The following is a 16838-nucleotide window of genomic DNA, read 5'->3' as shown; positions in this document are numbered from 1 at the left end:
TTCATAAAGTTTCCACTTGAATTCACCTCTAACAAAATAATATCTCACATCCCCCGTGACGAACACATAACGTAATATGGGTGACGGGGAATTTGTTAGTTTGGCTGCGTGCGTCCTAAAAAGGCAACTCGACTGTAATGGGATTTAGCTCCGCTAACGACAGTGAATTTTCTGTTGCATACATTTCCATCCCAGCTTACTCAGCAGAGCCCTCCTGTCTGGCATTTCTTTGTACGCTTGCAGTGACCAAAAAGTCTGTCTTGTTTCTAATTTCCTCTGTTTATGATTTTTTTTTGTATCAAACCCTCTGTGTTTCACGAGACCACCATGGAAGCAGCAATCGAATGTGGACAGGGAGACAAAATACCAAAATTTCACAGACAAAACCTCCAGGGGTGAAAGAGTGTGTGCATGTGTGCCTGCCTGTGTGATAGAGAAAGAGGGGAGGAGGGGGTGTATGTGTGAGTGTGTGCATGCGTGTGCTCATGCATGGGTGTGTGTGCACGAGAGAGAGAAAAAGAGAGAGATAGGTTGTATGTGTTCGTGTGTGCATGCTTGAGTGTGTGCATATGCATGTGCACGAGAGACATAGAGAGAGGTTGCATGTCTGCTTGTAAACATGCTTGATTGTGTGTGTGTGTGTGTGTGTGCAGAGAGAGAGTGAGAGAGAGAGAGAGAGAGAGAGAGAGAAAGAAAGATTCCACAATGTGAAGTGTTGACATCTGCTGCAGGCTTTTGCAGGGGTGGAATGTGATACTCTCCTTTACACAAAGGGACTTGGCCCTTGCAGCAGGCAAAAGAGGACCTCTATGTGCCACTCTTCATGGGGGCAACACACCAACCGGTGTATCACAGTCATGCAATCTCTCATCCGCCATTATTTTGGATTAAAAACATTCAAACCTTTCAGGTGGAGCCATCTTTAAGATTTCCTTTCGCCTTCCTTTGAGGCGGTAATATCTCAGAAATGTGAGACAAGGCTAAATTGCTCTGCCATCGCATCATGTGTCTTGGTGAATAGGTTCAATGTGTCTGCAACTTCCTTTGATTGTTTTGTCTACTGGTAGACTTACACAGGGCCACACACACACACACACACACACACACACACACACACACACACACACACACACACACACACACACACACACTTTCCACTGACAATGAGATGAGAGTAACCACATAAAAAGCACATGATGAGGTACAGCTTTGAATTGCAGAGCAGAAATTGGGAACATAAGGGGGAATGGTAACAGTGGTGTTTACAGCTTTGATATGGCAAATTGAGCATTCTTAAACATTTCCCCAAATAGGCATTTGGCATTGTTTTACCTTCCCCATTATGAAAAGTTCTGGGCAATGATGGCGAGATTAAGGAATGAGTACAGGTTGTGTTACAGTATTCACATTGCTGAAATGGGAAAGTTATTCTGTAGCCTACAGTGCTTCTGCCGATATTAACCCTTAATGGCATGATATCACAAGGAATTAGTGTAACAGTATAACTTTAGACCGTCCCTCACGCGAACCAGGGACCTTCTGCACACATCAACAACAGTCACCCACGAAGCGTCGTTACCCATCGCTCCACAAAAGCCGCGGCCCTTGCAGAGCAAGGGGCAACACTACATCTAGGTTTCAGAGCAAGTGACGTAACTGATTGAAACGCTACTAGCGCGTACCCGCTAACTAGCTAGTTATTTCACATCCGTTACACTAGCATAAAAGCAAGTGGTACGACAACAAAGAGGGGAAAAGAGGACTAACTTATTTTGTACATTACTTTGCATTGTGGTCTATTGCGTTAACATAGCTTTTTTTACATTGACTCTAATGTGACATTTGTGGATGCTGTATTTATGAAAATCTGGTTTATTTAATTTATGATGTGATCATAATATAGATTATTTATCTAATTTACAGTAGATAAGAATGAAATGAATTGTTAAAAACAGGTACAATGCATTACACATTATGGACACACATGGGTTGTTATTGTAGACGTACTTGTCAGGGAATTATGAAAAAAAATAACAGAAGAATCAGTTTAATGACTTCACAGATGTGGGGAGCGTAAGAAGTTATTCTAACACCATGCACCAGGAGAGCTGCAGCAACTAAATAGTTAACTTCCTGGGGAGTTTCCTTTGGTAAAAAGTTTACTTATGTATAGCACCTGTTGTGTCGTCAGTTGGCAGTCTGCGTCTCCAAAAATACAGATACTGTAGTCCCAGTTTTAGCGACAGCTAATAGCTCCAGTCTCCAGCAACCTCACCAAACAACTGGAGTCATGTGTGCTCTGCAATATCATCCACTTTACAAATTGTATCAAATTGCGCTGCACACTCGTGGTATCTGCGATGAATGTGAAGTTTATTCTAATGCTTGCTAATCTTTGGACTGGAATTACAGACGGCAGAGATTTTGGAAACTGAACGTCGCGGGCAGGCTACAGTATCGCACTTCTCCTTGGGCAAAAAAAGTTGTACATTTCAGCATTTACGCAATATTTCACTCAATATGTAACTAATGTTTGATTTGATGGAACTTCAAGCTGGATATGCACATTATTTCAAGCGCAGCAACGATTTTCTAACGTCCAAGCAAATTGTCCATAAAGGCAACAGGTGCGCATCCGAACCAATAAGACTAGCGCAAAACGGCCATTAGTTTCAACGTTTTCCTATTGTGGATATTACAGGATTTTTATGACGTACATTGTTTTTCTCAAAGGACTCAGTTTTTGAATGAGTCTGTGGATTTTACTCTGCGTTTATCCGCTGCAAATGTCTCCAAAACAGGATTGGTGTCGTCCAAACAACTGTTGTGCATGGTGATAGAAAACGTCCCGTGAACAGTGCATTGTAATCGCTTTCTGCCACTAATCCAAATGATCCTTCCATTATTAATCCTACTTGTATCGCTTCTCCAAAAACATGGCTCAGAAGCTGAATCAAGTCACATCAGCAAATTCCAACAACCAAGTTTAAAGGAACAAAACGGTAAGTTGCGTGTTTTGGAATGTGTGTAGAGTTGCATTGCTGCTCATAAACTAATGTGCTTTGTGAGAGGAGCAGGTTAAAGCTACATCTTACTTGAGTTTAAACAGCAATAAATAAATTATTCAGTTCAAACACCATTTATACGGGATAGGACGTGGAAATTACCTTTTTAAGTGTGCCCATGTGTGTTTAAAGGGGGAAAACCCTCTGAAATGTCTTGTTCCCTGAGAGGTTTTCTCTATGATCATAAAAGGCTCCATTCATTCAGTGGTAGGCACTCCAGGTGATGTCATTTACTTACCCTTTGAACCCAACTGATTTAGACAGCCAAATAAAAAAAAATATATTTAGTAATTTCCCAGTTTTAAAGTAAAAAGAACATGGTCAAACATACATTAATTATTTATTCTTTCCAGCATGTGCAACTTGGAATCAAGCTGTTTGTTGTTGTGAAGAGGTGTGTGTGTACGCGTGCAAGTGCATAAATAGCCTATGCGCTTGCACCTAGGTAGTGTTGCAGTTAATTGAGCATTATTTGATGAAGCATACACGACGCGACCTCGCAATGTACTCTGTCCATCCTTAATGTATTCTATGTAAACAGTTTGCCGGTTTTTGCTTTACACTGATACTGAATCACTTTCTCTAAACTTTGTTTATTCTACACTTAGCAGCATCCTTACCAAGTCATTACAAACCCAAAGTCGTTTTTTTAATGCAGAGCCCCCTCATGCTGTGGCAGTTCATATGGCACTCTACTTTAAGCTTTAGTAGTCGTTGTCTTCTTCTACCGTCATCCCAAACAGCTCATTTGCATATTTTACATTCCTGCATGCTCCGGCTCCTCTATCTGCATTTAACCAGAGATCTGTGTATAATGATGAGATGCTCATGTCTCCGCCCTAACAATAGGCAGGCGACAAGCATAGGTCTGCATATTAAGCCCATAGAAACCCATTGGGCCTATTTTGGTGAGAGTGAAACCTCTCGCTTCACCACTTCATTTCTGATTTAACTACTTGTTAGCGTGTGGAGGTCAAGGACGGGACGTGTCGTTCTTCCGTTGGGCCTTGTGGGGCCCCTGATCAAAGCCTCGCCCCAGGATCCCCATCTATTCAATCTGGCCTTGGAGAAAAACAAGTGGGGTGTTGAACCATAAAACCTGCTCTTAAAACAGTGGCCACACATGGAATGAAAATAAAGGCCCTGGCTAGCGGTAACTTTTGACTCTGATGTGTGAGTGTTTCACCAGAGCTCCGGTGTGGTTGATTGCTGATGCTCGGCCACAATTTGATATTGGTCTGCTGGAAAAGCTAGACCTGTCTGGCATGTTTAGTGGTGGTTGCTGGGAGAGTTACAGTGTGGGGTAATTTATGTCTTGGCTGCAGATGGCTGATGACTTTATATATGTCTCTATCAGTCACCGCATGGTTGCTAGGGCGACTCCCTTACTCTTAGTCTCAGTTTGGTAGCTAGTGCAATTCCTGCACCATCAGTCTTAGCTTGGTTGCTAGAGCAGTCCTTCTACTACGATAACTTTCTCCAAGGGAACTGCTGTTGACTTTTGTTATGCAACCTGATACATAGGATATCATCTTTTGGTCAGCCAGACTCCAGCCACCCGAGTCATAGACTGTTCTCTCTGCTACGGTACGGCAAGCGGTACCGGAGCACCAAGTCTGGGACCAAAAGCCTCCTGAACAGCTTCTACCCCCCCAATTCATAAAACTGCTGAACAGTTAAACAAATGGCTAACTGGACTGTTTGCATTGACCCCCTTTTTTTCTTGCACTGGCTCTATGCAAACTCACTGTACTCCACTTACTACACTGACATGCCAACGCACGCAAACACACAACACACACGCATGAATATTGACGACCCACACACACACTTTCACACTCTTCACACAAGCTACTCTGTTTATTATCTATCCTGGATGCCGAGTTATTTCTACCGCTACCTGCATGTACGTATTACCTCAGGGTTCACAGGCCAATAGGGAACTGTGCAGTTTTTCCACGTATACACGTGACATGTCTGGGGAATGGGGATAGAGAAGTGCAGTGTGCATTCAAAAGGTCCCAATAAGAACAAGTCAACAGGCAATCTGTAACCAACATGCATCATGGGAGAAAAACACGGGGTGGTAAGTTTGTTCGCTACAGACCGAGAACTTGGGACTTGATATGTATGCACGGAAGTGTAACTAGTTTCATGCATTGACGTCGATGGATATTTGCATCAAAATGCATGTTACTGGTGCAAGTCTCAAGTCACTCTCTAGTCTAGCCCATATGTATCTGGAGATTTGACCAAACCTCTCCATGTATTTTTTTTTTAACTTACTCTACTGTAGTTTCATACAAAGCCAAGCATAATTTCCTCACATCAAAGCCATAGTCTTTTGTGTGGCGTGGGATTTGTTGAAGTCAGCATATTGCATGTTTTGCTCTGTTTAGGAAGTAACGCCTCTCCCTATCAGGCAATTATTACCCAACATTTGCTGGTTGGATTTACTAGGGTGGTTTATATAGCTGTTAGCCCATGCTGTTGGCAGCTACCAGCTTGGCAGCTTGGATTCACATTGCCAGTCTGTTGTGTTAAATGGTTTCCATAGTAGTTTATATTTTAATTGGAAATAACGGTATAGCTGTAAAACTGGTGAAATGGCACCAAAAGGATTTGGAATATACAGTTATTCTTTAATAATATAAGTTTCTCTGGGAAAAGTTGTTTTCAGTTAGAGTAAGTTGTAAATTGACAAATCTTAACAAAGAACGAATGTACTGTTACTCGCACTAGTTGGCCTACACTGACAACTACGGTCTAGTCGAGAGAGAAAAAAGAGCCAATTGGTTGATACTTTACTTAAAGTAACTTGCAATACAAATAGACCTGAAAGTATACTGACCACACAAGCGCTTTCCCGCACTGAGACACTAAACAGTCTGTCTCGTCGCCACAAGCAGTCCATGTAGACTTATTTCCCCCACACCACTTCAGTCTCAAGTGAGGGCTAACAGTGAATAACAGTGTCTATATTTTTGCTGTCAGCACAACTTGAACGTCGGAGCACTGAATTTGGCAAGCGAGCATGCCACCGCCTGCCTGCTGTTTTGTCATTTTGGGCAGCGAGTGTACATTCTCCTCAGGCAAGAGGGAGTTTCTCAAGGGAACTGGGTCACGGTTTTTAAAGCTCTGCATTGGCAGTAGCTTCTCTCTCATTTGCAGTATCAACATTGCCCCTGATACTTTGTAAGGACCTATTGTTTTCAGCAGACTCAATATCGTCTTGAGGTCAGTACGCAGCTCAAAAAATCGTCACATTGTCATCGATATGTCCCCGTGAGGAGTGTCACCCGTCCAGCCAAAGGTGTGTGTAATGTGTGTGCCTTTTTCTTTTAGTATGACAATAAATGCCCTTCGTGTCCTTTAAATAGTAAGTGTGGAATAATCTTGCTATACTATGTGGATAGGAAACACCTGCGGATTCTCCACTTTTAATTAATCTAATAGTCAAGGCCTTATAGCCCCAAACTATAGCCAGCATGCTGATTGTCAATGCCAATTATGGATTCATGTAAATTATGAATAGCAGTGACATGTACGTAATACATTTTCTGTTTTCAGTTTGAACCCTTTCAATGTAACAATTTCCACCTGTGAAACAGACCAAATAACTGTCGTGAGACACAAGAGTCAACCAATCCCAGGAACATTCTTTCCTTATCTGCTGCAAATTGAAATGCCTCATTGAAAAATCAATTCATGACAGATTCTTAGATAGCAGTAGATTTTAATGAATGTTATCAGCTGCCTACAATTGCTCCAGCACATGCAATATAGTGAGCACTTTTTTAGCTATTTCCTCGACGGATTAGGCCTACAGCTGAAAATCTATTCAGTATGGAAATGAGCACCGAGTCCAAGCACAGAGTTTCCCCAGAGGAGACAAAAACATAAAGAGCAGATAAATGTGCTCTTATAAACGCGTCACTGTAAATAGCCCAATGCTAACATTGACATTGAATTGGGAGAGAAGATGCAGTCTAGACATGAGTATGTCCGTCTCAAATTAGGATTACCTGTCAGTGCAAATACCTGTCATTTACTCCTCTGCAGCATCTTTTCCTCAAGTCTCTCTTGTTTCTCAGCTGCACTTCTGCCGGTGGTTTATGTGCTCATTGCCACGCACACTTGACGTAATCCATTGGCATTTTCAAAAAACGTTGAGGTGAAATAGGCTACATGTAACTACTGTGTTACATAACTAAAAAAAACATTACATGGGTCTAGGCATACATTTCCTTGGAAAATGTCTTGAGGAGAAAGCATTTCTGAAATGACTAAAGCAGAGAATGTAAAACATACTATTGGGTAATTAGCGCGTTATCATTCTTGCGGCGGCTTCGTCTCGAGTGCAGCTCATATTGGCACTTCCAAACTGAATACATTTGGATTACCTGTAGCTGTGTTTGAGGATTTGAACATTGCTGGAACAGCCCTGCACTTGAATGGACTTAAGCTGTTTGTGGGGATATTGGCTGTTTTGAAAGCAAACTGAATTCCATTAGACTTACAATTTTGACCTTGGCTAACGTCTCTGGAGGGTACATACACTGCTCAAAAAAATAAAGGGAACACTTAAACAACACAATGTAACTCCAAGTCAATCACACTTCTGTGAAATCAAACTGTCCACTTAGGAAGCAACACTGATTGACAATACATTTCACATGCTGTTGTGCAAATGCAATAGACAACAGGTGGAAATTATAGGCAATTAGCAAGACACCTCCAATAAAGGAGTGGTTCTGCAGGTGGTGACCACAGACCACTTCTCAGTTCCTATGCTTCCTGGCTGATGTTTTGGTCACTATTGAATGCTGTGGGTGCTTTCACTCTAGTGGTAGCATGAGACGGAGTCTACAACCCACACAAGTGGCTCAGGTAGTGCAGCTCATCCAGGATGGCACATCAATGCGAGCTGTGGCAAGAAGGTTTGCTGTGTCTGTCAGCATAGTGTCCAGAGCATGGAGGCACTACCAGGAGACAGGCCAGTACATCAGGAGACGTGGAGGAGGCCGTAGGAGGGCAACAACCCAGCAGCAGGACCGCTACCTCCGCCTTTGTGCAAGGAGGAGCAGGTGGAGCACTGCCAGAGCCCTGCAAAATGACCTCCAGCAGGCCACAAATGTGCATGTGTCTGCTCAAACGGTCAGAAACAGACTCCATGAGGGTGGTATGAGGGCCCGACATCCACAGGTGGGGGTTGTGCTTACAGCCCAACACCGTGCAGGACGTTTGGCATTTGCCAGAGAACACCAAGATTGGAAAATTTGCCACTGGCACCCTGTGCTCTTCACAGATGAAAGCAGGTTCACACTGAGCACGTGACAGACGTGACAGAGTCTGGAGACGCTGTGGAGAACGTTCTGCTGCCTGCAACATCCTCCAGCATGACCGGTTTGGCGGTGAGTCAGTCACGGTGTGGGGTGGCATTTCTTTGGGGGGCCGCACAGCCCTCCATGTGCTTGCCAGAGGTAGCCTGACTGCCATTAGGTCCCGAGATGAGATCCTCAGACCCCTTGTGAGACCATATGCTGGTGCGGTTGGCCCTGGGTTCCTCCTAATGCAAGACAATGCTAGACCTCATGTGGCTGGCGTGTGTCAGCAGTTCCTGCAAGAGGAAGGCATTGATGCTATGGACTGGCCTGCCCGTTCCCCAGACCTGAATCCAATTGAGCACATCTGGGGCATCATGTCTCGCTCCATCCACCAACGCCACGTTGCACCACAGACTGTCCAGGAGTTGGCGGATGCTTTAGTCCAGGTCTGGGAGGAGATCCCTCAGGAGACCATCCGCCACCTCATCAGGAGCATGCCCAGGCATTGTAGGGAGGTCATACAGGCACGTGGAGGCCACACACACTACTGAGCCTCATTTTGACTTGTTTTAAAGACATTACATCAAAGTTGGATCAGCCTGTAGTGTGGTTTCCCACTTTAATTTTGAGTGTGAGTCCAAATCCAGACCTCCATGGGTTGATAAATTTGATTTCCATTGATCATTTTTGTGTGATTTTGTTGTCAGCACATTCAACTATGTAAAGAAAAACATATTTAATAAGAATATTTCATTCATTCAGATCTAGGATGTGTTATTTTTGTGTTCCCTTTATTTTTTTGAGCAGTGTATTTTGGCAGATGTCATCGCCCCCTGTCAGAGAACTATTTGAAAGTGTCTTGTTCTGTCAATATGCCGTGCTTGGGCGTTACCTTGCAGTTGATTGACAAAGAGCTTGACCCTGAATAAGTACCAAAAAGGAGTGCAGCAGTGGCTTCTAATATAGAGATGGATTGGGAGAGGCAGATGCAACATTTTGGTGTTGATTCTGTGCTTACATTTTGCAGAGAAGGGAACAAAGTAGTATTGCTTTGGTACAAGAAGAGCAGAGCTGGTTAGTGAGGGATTGGTCACTATGCTAAATGTTCACAGAATATTAATTACTCAAGAGATGTGGGTCTGGGTCCCCAGATCCTCAAAAAGATCTACAGATGCACCATCGAAGGCGTCCTGACCCGGTTGCGTCAGCCAGGTTTGGCAACTGCTTTGCATCTGACCGTAAGGCGGTAGTGCGAACGGCCCAGTACATCAGTGGGGCCAAGCTTCCTGTCATCCAGGACCTACAGTTGAAGTCAGAAGTTTACATACACGCTAGCCAAATGCATTTAAACTCAGTTTTTCACAAATCCTGACAATTAATCCTTAGGTCAGGTAGGATCACCACTTTATTTTAAGAATGTGAAATGTCAGAATAATAGTAGAGAATGTTTTATTTCTTTCATCACATTCCCAGTGGGTCAGAAGTTTACATACTAATTGAGTGTATTTGGTAGCATTGCCTTTAAAATGTTTAACTTGGGTCAAATGTTTCGGGTAGTCTTCCACAAGCTTCCCACAATAAGTTGGGTGAAATTTGACCCGTTCCTCCTGACAGAGCTGGTGTAACTGAGTCAGGTTTGTAGGCCTCCTTGCTCACACACTTTTTCAGTTCTGCCCACAATTTTTCTATGGGATTGAGATCAGGTCTTTGTGATGGCCATTCTAATACCATGGCATTGTTGTCCTTAAGCCATTTTGCCACAACTTTGGAAGTATGCTTGGGGTCATTGTCCATTTGGAAGACCCATTTGCGACCAAGCTTTAACTTCCTGACTGATGTCTTGAGAGGTTCCTTCAATATATCCACATAATTTTCCGTTCTCATGATGCCATCTATTTTGTGAAGTGCACCAGTCCCTCCTGCAGCAAAGCGCCCCCACAGCATGATGCTGCCACCCCCGTGCTTCACGGTTGGGATGGTGTTCTTCGGCTTGCAAGCATCCCCCTTTTTCCTCCAAACATAACGATGGTCATTATGGCCAAATTTCCATTGTGACCGTGGATTTCCTGAATAAATCTGAGTGTTTCACAGGCATGACTCCAATGTATGCATCCACCAGCCCCCACACACCAAAAAATAACAATTTATCCTCGCTTTTGGCATGGTCCAGGGTGGCAGGACTACCAACCCAGCAGTCTGGGAACAATGCATCTATTGCTCCACTGGAACAGTGGATCTCAAACTTATTTAGGCCATGGACTCTTTTTGTGATAGCAAATCAGGGACCCCCTCATAAATAAAGAATAGCGTACAAGGAGTTCTACTCGACCAGGGCCGTGCAGGCCCAACGAACCAAGTCTCGTGCCCCGGGAAGGAACATTAAGGCCCATCACTTGACATTGGAGAGAAAATGTTACAGTTGTCAAGCAAATAAAAAATTGTCACGAGGCAGACTATTTTAATCCGCTTTAAAGCCAGTATCCTGTAATTCGGCACATTTTGACATGAGGCTGAGAGAGAAGTTAGCAGTTTTAAAGGTTAAATTACAGTGCATTTGTTTTTTAAAAACTGTTGAGGGGGATACAAGAGATATTGAGTTAAATGTACAATTGGTGGAGTACTGTGGATACCAATATCCATGTGAGCCTCCCAGGCCCATGTTGCCCAGGGTTATGAACATACATTGTAGATTGTAATACAATAATGTTATTGTAAATTTATTCCATGCATCCCTTGGCCAAAATGTGTTTAATCTGTCATTAATATCTATATTTACTGTGTTATTTATATATATATATATATATATATATATATATATATATATATATATATATATATATATATATATATATATATATATATATACTGCTCAAAAAAATAAAGGGAACACTTAAACAACACAATGTAACTCCAAGTCAATCACACTTCTGTGAAATCAAACTGTCCACTTAGGAAGCAACACTGATTGACAATAAATTTCACATGCTGTTGTGCAAATGGAATAGACAAAAGGTGGAAATTATAGGCAATTAGCAAGACACCCCCCAAAACAGGAGTGATTCTGCAGGTGGTGACCACAGACCACTTCTCAGTTCCTATGCTTCCTGACTGATGTTTTGGTCACTTTTGAATGCTGGCGGTGCTCTCACTCTAGTGGTAGCATGAGACGGAGTCTACAACCCACACAAGTGGCTCAGGTAGTGCAGTTCATCCAGGATGGCACATCAATGCGAACTGTGGCAAAAAGGTTTGCTGTGTCTGTCAGCGTAGTGTCCAGAGCATGCAGGCGCTACCAGGAGACAGGCCAGTACATCAGGAGACGTGGAGGAGGCCGTAGGAGGGCAACAACCCAGCAGCAGGACCGCTACCTCCGCCTTTGTGCAAGGAGGTGCACTGCCAGAGCCCTGCAAAATGACCTCCAGCAGGCCACAAATGTGCATGTGTCTGCTCAAACGGTCAGAAACAGACTCCATGAGGGTGGTATGAGGGCCCGACGTCCACAGGTGGGGGTTGTGCTTACAGCCCAACACCGTGCAGGACGTTTGGCATTTGCAAGAGAACACCAAGATTATCAAATTCGCCACTGGCGCCCTGTGCTCTTCACAGATGAAAGCAGGTTCACACTGAGCACATGAGCACATGTGACAGACGTGACAGAGTCTGGAGACGCCGTGGAGAACGTTCTGCTGCCTGCAACATCCTCCAGCATGACCGGTTTGGCGATGGGTCAGTCATGGTGTGGGGTGGCATTTCTTTGTGGGGCCGCACAGCCCTCCATGTGCTCGCCAGAGGTAGCCTGACTGCCATTAGGTACCGAGATGAGATCCTCAGACCCCTTGTGAGACCATATGCTGACACATGCACATTTGTGGCCTGCTGGAGGTCATTTTGCAGGGCTCTGGCAGTGCACCTCCTTGCACAAAGGCGGAGGTAGCGGTCCTGCTGCTGGGTTGTTGCCCTCCTACGGCCTCCTCCACGTCTCCTGATGTACTGGCCTGTCTCCTGGTAGCGCCTGCATGCTCTGGACACTACGCTGACAGACACAGCAAACCTTTTTGCCACAGTTCGCATTGATGTGCCATCCTGGATGAACTGCACTACCTGAGCCACTTGTGTGGGTTGTAGACTCCGTCTCATGCTACCACTAGAGTGAGAGCACCGCCAGCATTCAAAAGTGACCAAAACATCAGCCAGGAAGCATAGGAACTGAGAAGTGGTCTGTGGTCACCACCTGCAGAATCACTCCTGTTTTGGGGGGTGTCTTGCTAATTGCCTATAATTTCCACCTTTTGTCTATTCCATTTGCACAACAGCATGTGAAATTTATTGTCAATCAGTGTTGCTTCCTAAGTGGACAGTTTGATTTCACAGAAGTGTGATTGACTTGGAGTTACATTGTGTTGTTTAAGTGTTCCCTTTATTTTTTTGGAGCAGTGTATATATATATACACAACATTTTAAAAAGAGAACCCTGCACTATAATGTTCTCCTCTTCCGCTGTAACAGTCTGAAGTTAAGTCATAGTCATAAAGTCCTGTACATTTTGAGGCATTTGTTATTTCAACTGACATAATTTCTGATCTAATTCTGAGAGGAACTGACGTGTAATCTGCTGCACATTAATTACGATATCAGAGCAAGATCAACTTCTCACTGGAGTTTATATGCTAGTTTGAGCTGTCTGTTGGAACATGGAAAAGGATTACTAGTACTGTATTTCACTGCCTCGTTAGGTCACGTATGGAGCTTGTATACTGTTAGACTTTTACAGGAGCCCCACATCAGCTGTTCTCACATGCTGGGCTTCATATACTGTAGGTCAGTCAGGGAATGAGTGAGGAGGAAAGCTATTATGATCAATCGTGTGTAGTTGTACTCCGTCTTTAAAGGGGGACTGAACTGGCCTCGTTTTTCATATTGCTCATTAAGAAATGGTAGCGGCCATGACTGAAGCCAAACGAGAGCTGTGTTGGGGATGTAATTTGGTGTTTCTTAGATGTGTCTTTGCCATTCAATCACAACAAACAAGGGCTTTAGTGAGTAGTGATGGCGAGGTAAGCTAAACTAGCTTTGCTATGGAGAGACGTTTTTAAGTTGAGGACTTCTCCCCTCCTGACTGACTCCGCCATCTTGATGGTCTGCAAATTCAGTTCTATGTTTAGGCTAAAATCTGCGATGACCTTGTGTTTAGCCAAGCTGACAGCAGCTAGCTAGCATAGCGGCAGCTGGCTAGCCTGTCATATCACAGTTCTTCCAAAATAGAAAAGAACAAGGGTCTGGAATGTGTTTCATTAGAAACTCGTTCTACAACACCTTGTCTGCTCAGCTGTCCTACAACACAATATTCTATAACTGTCTAGTTTTGTCTGGTCTCTCCTCATGTCTGCTGTTGCATCTTTCCCCTTGGGGATAAATCCCAGAACTACTAAAACCCCTATAGGTGTAGGCTAAATGTGGACATTGCCCAGCTTGAGTGTAGATACATTTATCCACAAAAAATCAAGCAGTTTAGTGTTTTTTTTAACATGAATCTGGTTCTGAAGGCAGCTCTGCAGAGTGGTCACTAGCTGGCACAGCCACAAAGTTTAAAATCTGATTTTAAACATAACCCAACCTTAAACAAACCGCTAACCCTAATGCCTAAATTCACACCAAAAAGGACATTTTTGTTTTGTTCTTTCTTTCAATAGCCAATTTTGACTTTGCATCTGGCCCATCTAGCAGAAATCACTACGTTCTGTAGTGTTTCCCCCAGGATTTTTGCATCAGCGGTGGCAACGTTTTTTCTCGATCAAAATGGGATTTAAGTGGTAGGTCTGGCGGGGGCGTTGTAGTGGATGTTAGGGTTGGGTGGTAGCCAGATTTTCATATCATACCGTCCTTCTCTCATCCCAGGATTTACGGTAGTGCCGGTTTAGTACACAAAAAAGCCAATTGGACGTCTACCACAATGCAAACAATTGACACAAGCACTCATGATGCCCTTTCTCCTTATTAAATCGTCCACTTAGCTGACTAGCAAGTTAAACCAAATACACAACTGGACTTAACACCTCCTGCTTTCTCCCGTTGTGCTGTATTTACAACAACAAAAAAACACGTGACTAGGGCTCTACAGTACAACCAATTTGGTTGGATATGCAACTAAATATTTAGCTGTGCGACCATTCGTTTTATTTTGGGAGACATGACACTAACTAATGTCCCAGAAAAGTATTATTATTATGCCCTACAGATAAAACGGCTTGCTTCTAGCCCCACCAGGTCAAAAGATCTGACCCATATTACCGGCACAACATTTGTATCTTCCTATTGTGGCTCACGTCCTTAACCATTTGTTAACACTTTGTTCAGTCATGCTACCTCATTGGCTAACTTTAGCAGTATTTCCAACTCCGAAGATGAAGGGCAGGACCATCCTTCTCAGTGAATTTCATAAACATTTAAATAGTGAAACATGAACCCTTTGACGCGTACCAACACACGGGTGTGATCATTCTACAGTGGTTCCTGCAGCATATGCTCAAACCGGTGTGATTAGAACGTTCAGTTTCAATTGACACAACAGTCAGCGTTTGAGCTGGCCACTTTTTTTTTTTTTTCACAATTTTTTTTCTCACAAACAGTCCTTACAACTTTATGTCCTCAATGGTCAGACATTCACAGTGTCGACAGCATAATACAATCATTCAAATCAGGAAATGAAGCCTACATTAGTCCTTGGGCTAAGTGAAGAAATGTAACACAAACGGTCGTATTTAGCCAACCCCTCGACAGAAACCATTATGTGAATTGGCTAATAGAAATTACTATATCCAACTCATCACATCACAGGTGAGCTCACCATTGATCAAAATAATTGTGTAATCCGACAATTGGCAGTTTGTGCGCCGCCATGTGTTGTTTTTTGGGTCAACCAAAGCTAAGAAGAGGAGACGATATGTCTGTTTGCGGAATGCATGTTGAAGGGGGATTGGTCATCTACCATCATTCACTTCCGGATGTTTACTTGAAAGCAAACCATCTCTCACCTCATTTTACTACTACTGCTACTCTTTGGTCTGACCGACATTTACCTGAAACCCAGAATGCATTGTATAATGTCAACAAACATGGCACCACACATAGCCAGAAAATAGCTTAGCATTAGCTCATCCTAATCAGTACAACCTTCAAAGTATTTTACACACACCATATGTGTCCATTACAATCTATGCAAGAATCTGAATGTATATGCATTACACCAGCACTTTAAAACGTGAATAAAACAGTAATGCATTATGCTCCATGCATACATACGGTATGCTACAGTAGAAAGACAACACGATATACAGAAAATAAGGCACTTATCAAAGTATCATTTGTAAGGGAAACAACAATAAAAGCAATGCGAGCGCCTACCAGAAAATGTACCAGGGTGAAAAAGAAGGTGCTAGACTGCGGAAATGTCTGCATACTTGATCTGGGGAAACACTGGGGAGATGCTTGGGCTCTCATTGAAGAGAGAAGTTTGTCCAGTTCAGTAAAGACTCAAACATAAATTGTCCGCAATAGTGAAATGGGCTACTTCTATGTGAGTTAATGAGGAGGCGGAACACACCTCAATTTATAGCCTATACGTAATTAGCAGGCATCGTGTGTCTTGGTTTGAGGGCAGCACGGGTTAACTGTCCTGTTGTGTAACAATCGCATTTTGGGGCAGTGAGTGCTATCGCGCACATAAAAAAAACTCATACAGGGTTGACTGTTAGTCCACAAGCAAAGGGAGAAGGTGAGAGGAGGGGATAGCGTAGATGCCAGAAGGAATTATACAGTTAACAAAATGTTCATGCTGCTTGTATGTGACTGGTATGAAAGTGAACTGTGTGCGTGTGATTAGGGGTGAATTCATTCTGCCATTTCTGTTGAAAAATGGGGCTAAATATACCTGCATTTGTCCAATAGAAACTCTTGTTTGCAACTGATGGACTGATGGTACACCCTAGATGAGCTAGTATGCAAGGCAATATTGAATGTGCCACACTCACCTTCGTTAATCACATTTTTCTCTCGACCTATGTACCTACCTACGTTGTAAACTTTAATTCATAGGCTAGGATTCGTAGTAACCTCATGATGGGTATAGGGAAAAATTGTCATGTAGTAGCCTAAACCTATCGACGTTACATTGAGCTGGGTGAATTGAATATGAATGACAGTCATCCAATATGCTGTAATAGAAATAAGGCCATGCATCTCAATAGCAAAATAGTGCTTTTACACAATGAACACAACTTAGTATTAAACAAATGACTAATTTTAATGACAGGTATTCGTATCAATTTAGCAAACTTTTAATAAATCAATGTCTTTACAGTGTTACAGATTATACTGAACAAAAATATCAATGCAACAATTTCTTATTTTACTGAGCTACAGTTGATACATAGTACCAGTCAAAAGTTTG

General features: G+C 43.1%; 1 protein-coding gene across 2 annotated transcripts in view; it reads left to right on the top strand.

Moving 5' to 3' along the window:
- Positions 1–2192: 2192 nt before the first annotated feature.
- Positions 2193–16838, top strand: part of LOC129827969 (platelet-derived growth factor C-like) — a 95035-nt gene continuing 80389 nt past the window's right edge. Inside the window, exon 1 of one of the 2 annotated variants that reach the window (XM_055889289.1) lies at positions 2193–3002. In XM_055889289.1, coding sequence (XP_055745264.1) covers positions 2891–3002 — 112 coding nt within the window. In that variant the 5' untranslated portion in view covers positions 2193–2890. Of the gene's footprint in view, positions 3003–6192; positions 6379–16838 lie in introns of those variants that run through there. The other variant, XM_055889290.1, reaches the window with a different exon arrangement.

The sequence above is a fragment of the Salvelinus fontinalis genome, chromosome 29, assembly GCF_029448725.1.
Source record: "Salvelinus fontinalis isolate EN_2023a chromosome 29, ASM2944872v1, whole genome shotgun sequence".
Classification (NCBI taxonomy): Eukaryota; Metazoa; Chordata; class Actinopteri; order Salmoniformes; family Salmonidae; genus Salvelinus; species Salvelinus fontinalis.
The sequence above is the reverse complement of the archived record's forward strand: the minus strand, read 5'-3'. Positions and strand labels throughout refer to the sequence as shown.